General features: G+C 40.1%; 1 protein-coding gene and 1 long non-coding RNA gene across 9 annotated transcripts in view; one reads left to right on the top strand and one right to left on the bottom strand.

Annotated features, from left to right (window-relative positions):
* Nucleotides 1-12,338, bottom strand: part of LOC122541855 (adenosine kinase-like) — a 266,202-nt gene that overhangs the window by 153,035 nt on the left and 100,829 nt on the right. For all 8 annotated transcript variants that reach the window (XM_043678926.2, XM_043678928.2, XM_043678923.2 and 5 more), the window contains one exon: nucleotides 5,109-5,187. In XM_043678926.2, coding sequence (XP_043534861.1) covers nucleotides 5,109-5,187 — 79 coding nt within the window. The remainder of the gene's footprint in view (nucleotides 1-5,108; nucleotides 5,188-12,338) is intronic.
* The window catches only part of LOC148137441 (uncharacterized), a 249,878-nt gene that overhangs the window by 173,325 nt on the left and 64,215 nt on the right, over nucleotides 1-12,338 (top strand). Inside the window, exon 4 of the long non-coding RNA XR_015754214.1 lies at nucleotides 6,400-6,551. This is a non-coding gene — a long non-coding RNA (uncharacterized LOC148137441). The remainder of the gene's footprint in view (nucleotides 1-6,399; nucleotides 6,552-12,338) is intronic.

The raw sequence follows: 12,338 nt of genomic DNA, 5'->3' as shown, positions 1-12,338 counted from the left end.
CACCCAGACATGGGGAGAATGTGCAAACTCCACACAGTCAGTCACCTGAGGCAGGAATTGAACCCGGGTCTCTGGCACTGTGAGGCAGCAGTGCTAACCACTGTGCCACCGTGTCGCCCAGGTTAGGTGAATGGGCCAAAATTTGGAACAATTACTATTTCGATTGAATAAATATGAAGGCAGTTCGTTATCTAAATGGAGAGAAACCTCAGTGTTTTGGTGTACAAGGATCTGTATACCCTTGTGTGAGAAGTACACAAAACTAGTACACAGGTACAGTAGGTAATAAGGAAGGCAAGTGGAAATTTGATGTTAATTGTTGAAGATATAAAAGGGAATGTTGCTGCAACTGTACAAGGCATTCATAAGACTGCACCTGCAGCATTTAGAACAATTTTAGTCTCTTTGTTGAGGAAGGAGAGAGTGGCATTGGTGGAAGTTCAGAGGAGGTTCACTTTACAGATTGCAGAGATGAGGGGTTTGTCTTACAAAGAGTGATTTGAGCAGTTCAGGATCCTCTGGAGTTTAGCAGCATTACAAGAGATGTATTTGAGGTATAAAAGATGCAAAAGGGGATTGACAAAGTAGACTCGGAACAGATGTTTCCTCGTGGGTACAATCTAGAATGAAACGTCATAATTTTAAGGTAGGGGTAGCAGATAAGTTATTCCACTCAAAGGGCTGTAAATCTCTGGAATTCACTATCCCAGAGTGTAGTGGATGCCAGAACATGCTATGGACCAGGCCAGACCCCTCAAAACATTTCAAGGAGGTAGCCCAGACCCTAACTTTGTTTGCTGTTTTAAGCAGGTGTAACGCAGATATTCCAGGAGAGAATCAGCTGGTCAAACCACTCAGTTTTAAACAAAAAAGAATTTATTTACAAGATCACTGAATGAAACACAAAGAACAGAAAAGAGAATACCGAATGGCCTATCTTATCCGAAAACCCAACAGACCATCCCAACTTAATGATCCTGATCCAGATACTTGCAAAACTGCCGATTAACACCCCTTGGCACAAAAGGTAAAATCAAACAAGTTCTTACAGGATACATATCAGAGAGAGAGTACCAGCCTGGGCCTGCTTCTGTGCGTCCAACAGCCTTTCCTCACACTAATGCTAAAAAAACCAAACCAGAGAAAAGCTGAGCTGAAAGAACTGGCCACACCCTTTTCATTGTACATTTTTTAAAAAAAACTTGAATTCCTTCTGCCTGAGGCAGTATCTGTTAGCTATTATCATCTTGGCCCTAAAACCCTTCAACCTCCAGACTTTTCAGAGTCCGTCATTGACAACCTCTCTCGAAATAAATAAGCCAAGGACAGCATAACCTTGTTAAAGGAACAGCTTTGTCGCAACACAAAGCACATTTAAAGAGATAGATTTTAATTACTAACAGGTTGAAGGGTTATGGTTTGTGGACAGGAAAGTAGACTTGAGGCTGAGATGAGATCAGCCATGATTGTGTGAAATGGTGGGGCAGGGTCAATGAGTTAAATTTCCCACTCCTGCTAGTTCTTACATACAGTAAATAATTAGGGGATAGAATATTGCTGAACATTCAAGAGAAGTAGAATATGGAAGTAAGGTTTTGCTATAATTATCGAGGGCTCTGGGGAGACCACATCTAAAGTATTATATACTGTTTTGGTCTCCTTGCTTCAGAAAGGGTAGGACTGGATTAGAAGCAGTTTAGGAAGTTTCATTCAACAAAATCTCAGTATGAAGAATTTGGACAAGTTGGATCTGCAATCTTTAGAATGAAGAAAAATGAAAGGTGATCTTATTCGAAACATACAAGAGCCTGAAGAAACTTGACAAGATGGATGTTTTGCCTTATGAGAGAGACTAGTGCAAGAGGACAGGGTTTAAAAATAAGGGGCCACTTATTTAAGATGGACATGTGATTTTTTTTCCCCTCATGAATCATCAGTCTGTGAAATTTTCTACCACAGACAAAAATAGAGGCAGTACCACTGAATATTTTGAAGGCTAAATTACACAGATTATTAGCCATGATGTGGAGGTGCTGGTTTTGAATTGGGGTGGACAAAGTTAAAAAATCACACAACAACAGGTTAAAGTTCAACAGGTTTATTTGGAAGTACAAGCTTTCAGAGGACTGCTCCTTCACCAGGTAGCTCGTGGGGCAGGATCATAGGATACAGAATTGAGAGTAAAAGATCAAAGTATCATACAACTGATGCAAAGTATTGAACAAATGTAAACTGCTCTTAAGTCTTTAAACATCTTAATCCATTCTAAATAATTCGCCTTATTACTTGCTCCAATTGTGCAAAGCACAACATGAATGTGGCACGCTCAGGCTGGACCGACATACAGCAGGAAAACAATGTTCCACATCAAGGCAAATATGGATGCAATGAGCATGCATGTAAACACCAGAGAAAGTGAGATGGCCTGAGTTATAGTCTGGACCATCTTTAAGTGGGGCATCTGTTTGGGCATTCAAGTGCCCCTGCTATAGCTGATGAGTGTTTCTGGTGTGACAGCAATGCAAGTCTGTACTTTGTAAGCAGCCTGCACTACATCAGAGAGATGCTGAGGGTTAATGAGTTGGCAGACATCAAATGTCAATATCAATAGACAAAAATGTGCATGCAGCTAGGCGCACATGGATTGTGTCCTGAGATGCTGTTTGGTCAAACACAACATGGAAATTGTTTGGAGCAAGTGGCCCCAGTTGAACTGCCAGTTTCCCACTTTGGTTTCAAGGTTATGTTTTGTCAAAGTCATAAAAAACTGAATATTCATGAGGCAAATTGGGCTGTCAACCAAGTACAGTAAATCCTGTATCAACAAAATCACAAATTATGAATTCATCTATCCACTCCAAATAATAATAACAAAGATCACAAAAATCCACAATGTTTGACCTATCTTTAACCTGTATTTTCAACAAGGGTTCTCAGGAACAGAACCCTTGAGGATACAGAAGAATGATTGTATTTACCAAGCAATAATTCACCTGAATGGGCAACTCAGAACTGCTCAATAAAAAAACTTGCTACTGTTATGTGCATCAAGCATACAACATGGAAAGAGATGCTCCCAGTGTTGAAATGATCCTCGCTGGACTTCCTATTTGATTCTGCCACACATTCTATCATAACCCACATTAATCAGACCTCTAACATTCTGCTCAAAATCCGCATGTTCAGAACTAAGGCAAATACTCACTATTGCATGCATATATTTAAATACCATCAGCTTTTCCTATCCTTCTGTTCTTCCAAAACATAAGGTACTCTTCAATATTCAGATCCCAGCCTTGATCACCTTGTAATTATAACTTTGAAATGGCTATCAGGTATTAAAATTTGACGATTTGAACTAGTAAGTCATCCAGCTTACAGAATGCTATGTGCACTCAGATACACATCCTTCATTTCTGGTTTCCTACTAATTTTGCAAATTCTGGCCTCAACTGCTTGTGCACGCAAGATGAGACAGCCTGCCCTTGCCCCATGAAGGGCAATTCCAATTACTCGCACACACACAGGGTTTTGATTATTAGTTTGATTTTAGCTGAAATATTTATGCATCTTTGTAAAAGGTGGTCAGTTTGTCATTTGTTTATAATCTTTATTAATCTTACTTGGTATCTATTAGTTCTCCTCCAAACTTAGTTTTGCATCAGCCTTGGTTACATACGGTATTGAGTTGACTGTTTCTGCTGCAGTCAGTAGCATTAAGAACATCGAAGATAGAAATAGGCCATTTGACCCCTTAAGCCTGCTCCACCATATGATCATGGCTGATCACCAAACTCAATAACCTACTTCTGCTCTCCCCCATATCCCTTGAATCCTTTTGCTCCAAGAGATAAATTTACCTCCTTCTTTGAAGTTAGGGAAGCAGTTGGGAATGTGTAGTTTGGATAGTCATACTCAGATAATTGAATGGGATGGAAGATATCCTCACCTGCTGAACTTGAGCAAGATATCCCAGAAGGGCAACAGTGAACAACACTGAACAGTGCACACTGGATTATTTCTATTGAACTCCATTCTTCCTAAATTGAAGTTGAAGCAAAATATGCCCCCCAAAATTATGTTGACATCCACATTATGACTTCGATGGAGGCTACAGCGCATGCCAAATGCAGACAGCCAGGAGTGGAGAAGGGCTACAACAGATGACTAACAGGGGGGCAACAGCAAATGATCAAGGTGGGGGCTTCTACAGCGAATGACCAAACAAGGCTGTGACAAATGAATGGGGAGATGGCAGGGGGGCTACAACACGCTCCATCAAACTCACTATTTGAAGGATAGAATTGCTGAATTTATCCTACAATGTTATAAGTGCAATTTTACAGTTTCTCTGAAGAATAGAGTCTTTGAAGTCCCAGTGCGTAAAAGTATTATTTAGTGTAGTAGCAGACTACACAGACCAGAGAGGCCCAAGTTTTATTAATTGTATGGTCGTTGATCACAACAATGGGAGGATCAGTGTTTGCAGAATTGCTGGTTTGAAGAAATATCAGCTGAGGTTGCGACTCTTCTGCAGTCAGGTCTACTAGGAAGTCTGAACCTGAATGGGCACAATTTGGAAACAGTGAGTTGTAGAAAAATAACTTGGAATAAGATGGATGGCCAACATTAAACGTTTAAGCACATTCAGAGCACAGTAAAACACGCAATAACTAAAAACAAAATTATCAGTAATAAATAAAAGAAATTCCCCATGGGATTTTCTCATGCTGCTCAGTGAATGGGATTTGAGCCTTTCTGGGATTTATGGTCTTGTACTACAGCTGACTATACCCATTAAACAGAAAAGCTTCATTTCTGATCTATACAAGTAGGCGAAATGAACGACAAGCAAATTTCACTCAAGCTTATGGTGCTGCGACAGTAATTCTTCCTGCAAAAAAAAAGCTATGTTGCTTTCCCAGACACATTCTGAGATGGCACAGTCACCTCACTTATTTTGCTGTAACACTAAAATCAGTTAGAATTGTGGCAAATTAAATATAGCATATATGTGTCTTCAAACACGAACAACATATTTTCTTTGAAGAAAAATCAGAAAGAATTTAGTCAGTCATTATCTCTGGTACTGCTGAGTAAAGACAAACCTGGGCCACTTTGACTGAATTCTGGGTAGAGCCACCAGCATAATACTCCACTTTGAACTTCTTTACAAGTTCTTCAAACCTATAAAAAAATTCAAAAGAATGAGAGACCTGATTAAAAGAATTAGATGCAGAAGTAAACACTCAAGACTTGCTCGTAACACAGGAATTTCACTCTCATTAGTTGCTGAGCAAGTTGTCACCACAGACATTTCATAAGCTTGAATAAAACTTATAGCTGCACATGCATTCCAAAGGTTAGACAAGTGGCAAAATTATCATTTTAAACTTGAATGCATGTGAAAGCTTGATGGCAAATAAATATGAACATCAAGATACAGATGACAATTAATATGTTCTGCATTGGTTACATTTATGCAATCTTGCTGTTCAAACATTTTCTGCTTCATTTACTTACCTAACAACAGTAACTACACCCGTAACTGGCTTTGAAAAACATTGCCAAGTTCTTTCTTTCGGTAAATTAAGTTTTAGAAAAAAATCTGCAAAATCTCAAAATAGCTTTACTTCATGATCCCACAAATACAAAAAATAATGCAAAAATCCCATTAAAAGATGAGATAATTTATTTGAAACAAAGCCGAAGCAAAACTATATATATTAATAAAAACTATAGTTTTACATGCAATTGTTCAAAGTGGGATCACTGCTTTGTTCAATCCTAAACAATGTCAGATCAAGACTGTGCATACAAATTTAGGAACTGGTTGGTTCGAAGCTGCAATGTCATAGCTATTACATTTAATGCAGCCAATACTCAAAAGAAAACAATTTTTGATTTACCCCAGTCAGAAACATTAAATATTTTGCTTAGCAGATGTGCTTTTGCAATTTCTCTCTCAGCTTCTCTTATAATCCTAAAGTGCACTTCATTTCAGATGACGAAAGGAAGAGTGCATGAACAAAAGGGGACATCAACAAGCGTACAAGGCACATTATATTTGTTTGAGGTTTACCAAATATTCCTCAAACAAAAGTTTGAAACAATTGAGCAACTTGACAAAAACAATATAATCTAAAATACTTCACACAAAAATGGTGATCGATTCAAGGTGGAAGAGAATAAACCCCACTTTTAACCTTTCTAAATAACTGAATTTAAAGAGCAAGTCAGGTATGAAATTAAAACCATAAGAAGGCTGCCTCTCTGATTTCTTCAGGTCTAAAAAAAGCCAAAAACACATCTGATGTTTTGTACATTATAAAATTACCTAACATGGCAACAAAATATTACTTTAATCTAATTTGACCTTTTGTAAACTCTTAATTGTAGTAACCAAAAATGTCATCATGGAAATTCAGACAGCTGACATCTTGAATCTGGAAGCCACTTGGAAAATATACCTCGTGCCGCCAAACGTTGCTTCGGGAACTCTATCCCAGCAGAGTATGAGGAGTTCTGAATCAGCATCCGAAGACAGAAAGGTACAGTACAAGATAGGCACTAAGAGAATGCACAAGATTTTACATTTGGATTTCGTGTTATCACTTACGTTTGTAGCTTTCTAAAATTCACTCACAGGATGAAGGCATTTGGTGGCTAGACCAGCATTTATTGCTCATCTCTAATTGCCTGGAGGGCAGTTAAGAGTCAACCACATTGCTGTGGTCTGGACTTACATGAAGACCAGACCAAGGAACAATTGCAGTTTCCTTCTTTAAAGGACCTTAATGAACCAGAGTGGGATTTTCCCCAATAAGCAACAATGGTCATCATTAAACTTTATATTAGATTTTTATTGAATTCAAATTCCACTAACCCCCATGACAGGCTTTGAATCCATGTTCACAGAAGTGACCTGGGTTTCTGGATTAATAGTTCAGTGATAATACCACTAGGTCATCACTTCCCAAAGGCAAAACGAAGGAAGGCAATTTCGTGGTAGTTTTAAGAGAACTTTTGAGTAATGAGAAATGAGAAACTGGACTTGGTTGAATCAAGGGGTGCGCCAAAGTGATCAGTGCTGGGTCCACTGCTTTTTTATCATTTATATAAACGGTTTGAATGTTAGTAAATTTGCAGGTGACACCAAAATTGGAGATGAGGCGATGTAGCGGACAGCAAAGGAGGTTACCTCAGAGTACAATGGGATCTTGATCAGATGGGCTGAGGAGTGGTAGATGGAGTTTAATTTATATAAGTGCGAGGTACTGCATTTTGCATAGGCAAATCAGGGCAGGACTTACACACTTAATTTTAAGGACCTGGGGAGTGTTGCCGAAAAAAAGCGACCTCGCAGTGCAAGTTCATTGTTCCTTGAAAGTCGAGTCGCAGGTCGATAGGATAGTGAAGACAACGTTTGGTATTCTTGCCTTTATTAGTCAGTGCATTGAGTGTAAAAGTTGGAAGGCTGCACAGGACATTGGTCAAGCTACTTTTGCAGTACTGTGTTTAGCTCTGGTCTTCTTGCTAGAGGAAGGTTGTTATGTAACTTGAAAGAGTTCAGAAAAAAGTTAAGAATGTTGCCAGGGTTAGAGGATTTGGAGCTTCTGAGGCTGAGGAGTGACCTTATAGAAGTTTATAAAATCATGAGGGGCATAGATAAGGTGAATAGCCAAGGTCTTTTTCCTCCAGGTAACGGAGTCCAAAACAAGAGGGTATAGGTTTAAGGTGAGAGGGGAACGATTTAACAGGTTCCTACGGGGCAATGTTTTTCACACAGATGATGGTGCATTGCTGGAATGAGCTGCCAGTGGAAGTGGAGGAGGCTGGTACAATTCCAACATTTAAAAGGTATCTGGATGGCTATATGACTAGAAAGGATTTAGAAGGGTATGGGCCAAATGCTGGAAAATGGGACTAGATTAATTTAGGATATCTGGTCTGCATTGAAGAGTTGGACCAAAGGGTCTGTGTCCAAACTGTACAGCTCGACGAGATGGCCTTCAAGATTGGCCACAGTCTCTCTTCCTCTGCCAGACTTGCATGTTTGCAAATGGTATGAAGTGAAGTTACAGAGTATGCAGCTTACAACCATTAATCTTGACACCAGTCAAGGCTATACTGCATAACCGCTCCAGAACAATTGAAACAACGGAAATTCTTTTGAAAGAACAAACTGTTTGCTCTCTGTGTTGTAGTTGTGTGGAGTTCCATAAGTGAAATTGTGAACCATGTATGCAGGTGTCAGTTAGTATCCAATTGCACTGGATACTTTACTTTATGACTAAATTGTTGTGTGATTTAATCTGATGAGCTGGCCCCTATGAAGATAGAACATCCTGATCTGCATAATTTGTTGCTTTAAATCCTGCAAGCAAAAAGTAGCTCCAACTGATGTAGTAAACTGTCTCACAACATATTATTCTATTTTCCTTAACAGAGAGTACTTATAAGAGAAACTTTTGAAGATTTGTTTTTCTACTGGTGACAATGGCAACTGGCATAGCAAAGGATTTTTTTTGGCATACAAAATTTAAGTTTATTGCTGTAGGTCCAGTATTGTTCTGGTAATTCATTAAGCAGCCACATCTTACAGCTCTGAATGCCATCAGTTAAAACTAATTTCTTGGAGAAAATTCATCTGTTTACCTTCATCTTAAGTACTATTATATAGTCGTTTAAATTTATCCCTTGAACCGACAATGGTTTTTAAAATAAAACATTATTTTCCATTTGCCCTTCTTGATTCCCCAAGAAAAATGGTGACTTAAATAAAATCAAAAACAAATCACTATATACTACCATAAGGATGAGTGAGTGTTATAAGGTCATAAGACATGAGAACAGAACTAAGCCAATCAGTCCATCAAGCCTGCTACACCATTTGATGATGGCATTTCTCAACCTCAATCTCCCCACTTCTTCCCATAACCCTTGATCCTTTGAACAATCAAGAACTTGGACTTTCTCATATAGGGTCCAAACTGCTCAAAATATTCCAAATACAGCCTGACAAATGCCTTATGCACTTCAGCAGTACATTATTACTCTTGTATTCTAGCCCTCTTGAAATGAAGGCAAACATGTGAGGAAAACAAATGCAAACTGAATCTGCACGTTAATTTTAAGAGAATCCTGAACTGGGACACTCAAGTCCCTTTGTGCTTCAGATTTCTGAAGTCTTTCCCTACTTAGATAATAGCCCACACGCTCTATTCTTCTTACAAAACTGCATTTCCTTGCAATATTTTCCATGTTATATTCCACCTGCCATACTTTGCTCACTCTCCTAGCATGTATAAATCCTTTGGCAGCCTCCTTGCTTCCTTAGCACAACCTTTCCCTCCACCTATATTTGCATCATCTGCAAATTTTGCAACAATGGCCTCTGTACCTTCATCCAGATTGTTAACAGTTATGAATAATTGTTGTCCCAAAACTGATCCCTGCAGAATTCTACTCATCACTGGGTACCATCCTGAACTAGAGCCCTTTACCTATACTCACTATCTTCTGCCATTCAATTAATCCACTATCCATGCCAGTACCTTGCCCTTTCTGCCAAACATGTCATACCATTGTGTACTCAAATCAGAGTTCTTCTCCACACTCCATTCAATTTATTAAGTCCTCGTATTTGATGAAAATTGAAAGTTCAACAAAATCTGTTTAATCTTAATTGATAGTTGTGTTTTTGGCAAGATTTGTGACCCTTCTCTCATCACTTTCCAACTTGGATATTCTATCAAAACGACTAACTTTCTTTTGTCAAAATAATTATAATTTATTTTCTTTTTAGCAGTGCTCTTACAACACCTTGTAAAATGCCTTGCAGAAATGTAGACATATCACAATCACCAACTCTCGTTTCTCTAACTTGCTTGTTACCTCCTCAAAAGAATTCTAACAAATTTGTCAGGCACGACTGTCTGCTGAGCAAACTGTGCTTGCTCAGCTCCTTTTTTTACCATGCACTTCTAAGTACTCCACAATTTCATCCTCAATAATGGACTCAAAAATCTTAGCAACGACTGAAGTCAAGCTAACTGGCCTATAATTGCCTGTCTTCTGCTCCTCTCCCCTTTTTAAATGGGCATGTTACATTAGTCATTTTCCAGTGCTTTAGGACCGTCCTTGTCCCCAAAGATACTGGAAAGATCACCACCTCCTCAGCTATCTTCGTCAGAACAGTTGGTGTAGTCCATCTGGACCAGGTTATTTATCCACCATCAGAACTTTTCATGGAACATAGAACATAGAAGAATACAGCGCAGTACAGGCCCTTCGGCCCTCGATGTTGCGCCGATCCAAGCCCACCTAACCTACACTAGCCCACTATCCTCCATATGCCTATCCAATGCTCGCTTAAATGCCCATAATGAGGGAGAGTCCACCACTGCGACTGGCAGGGCATTCCATGAATTCATGACTCGCTGAGTAAAGAACCTACCCCTAACATCTGTCCTATACCTACCCCCCCCTTAATTTAAAGCTATGCCCCCTTGTAATAGCTGACTCCATACATGGAAAAAGGTTCTCATGGTCAACCCTATCTAAACCCCTAATCATCTTGTACACCTCTATCAAGTCACCCCTAAACCTTCTTTTCTCCAATGAAAACAACCCCAAGTGCCTCAGCCTTTCCTCATACGATCTTTCTACCATACCAGGAAACATCCTGGTAAACCTCCTCTGCACCCGTTCCAGTGCCTCCACATCCTTCCTATAGCATGGCGACCAAAACTGCACACAATACTCCAGATGCGGCCGCACCAGAGTCTTATACAACTGCAACATGACCTCAGCACTCCGGAACTCAATTCCTCTACCAATAAAAGCCAGTACGCCATATGCCTTCTTCACCACACTATTTACCTGGGTGGCAACTTTCAAAGATTTGTATACATGGACACCAAGATCCCTCTGCTCCTCCACACTACCAAGTATCCGACCGTTAGCCCAGTACCCCATCTTTTTATTACTCTTACCAAAGTGAATCACCTCACACTTAGCTACATTGAACTCCATTTGCCACCTTTCTGCCCAGTTCTGCAGCTTATCTATATCCCGCTGTAACCTGCCACATCCTTCCTCACTGTCTACAACTCCTCCGACTTTCGTATCATCCGCAAACTTGCTCAGCCAACCTTCTCGCCCCTCCTCCAGGTCATTTATAAAAATGACAAACAGCAATGGTCCCAAAACAGATCCTTGCGGAACACCGCGAGTGACGGCACTCCAAAATGAACCTTTGCCATCAACTACTACCCTCTGTCGTCTTCCAGCCAGCCAACTCCTAATCCAAACCTCCAACTCACCCTCAATGCCATACCTCCGTATTTTTTGCAGTAGTCTACCATGGGGAACCTTATCAAACGCCTTACTAAAATCCATATACACCACATCTACCGCTTTCCCCTCGTCCACCTCCTTAGTCACCTTCTCAAAGAATTTAATAAGGTTTGTGAGGCACGACCTGCCCTTCACAAAACCATGCTGACTATCCTTGATCACATTATTCCTATCCAGATGTTCATAAATCCTATCCCTTACAATTCTCTCTAAGATTTTGCCCACAACAGAAGTGAGACTCACCGGCCTATAGTTACTAGGGTTATCCCTACTCCCCTTCTTGAACAAGGGAACCACATTTGCTAGCCTCCAATCTTCTGGCACTACTCCTGTAGACAACGAGGACATAAAAATCAAGGCCAATGGCTCTGCAATCTCCTCCCTTGCTTCCCAGAGAATCCTAGGATAAATGCCATCAGGCCCAGGGGACTTATCTATTTTCACCCTTTCCAGAATTTCCAACACCTCTTCTCTACATACCTCAAAGCCATCCATTCTACTTAATTGTGGCTCAGTACTCACATTGACAACAATGTCCTGTTCCTGATTGAATACTGACGAAAAGTATTCATTCAGTGTCTCCCCAATCTCTTCAGCCTCCACACGCAACTTCCCACTACTATCCTTGACTGGACCTATTCCTACCCTAGTCATTCTTTTATTCCTAACATACCTATAGAAAGCCTTAGGGTTTTCCCTAATCCTACCAACTAAGGACCTTTCATGTCCCCTCCTTGCTGCTCTTAGCTCTCTCTTCAGGTCCTTTCTGGCTACCTTATAACTCTCAATCGCCCCAATTGAACCTTCACGCCTCATCTTTACATAGGCCGCCCTCTTCCATTTAACAAGGGATTCCAATTCCTTATTAAACCACGGCTCCCTCACACGACCCTTTCCTCCCTGCCTGACGGGCACATACTTATCAATGACACTCAATAGTTGCTCCTTGAACAAGCTCCACATATCAATTACACCCT

The sequence above is a fragment of the Chiloscyllium plagiosum genome, unplaced genomic scaffold (assembly GCF_037043375.1).
Source record: "Chiloscyllium plagiosum isolate Xiang-an unplaced genomic scaffold, Cpla_swu_hap1 HiC_scaffold_43, whole genome shotgun sequence".
NCBI lineage: Eukaryota > Metazoa > Chordata > Chondrichthyes > Orectolobiformes > Hemiscylliidae > Chiloscyllium > Chiloscyllium plagiosum.
The sequence above is the reverse complement of the archived record's forward strand: the minus strand, read 5'-3'. Positions and strand labels throughout refer to the sequence as shown.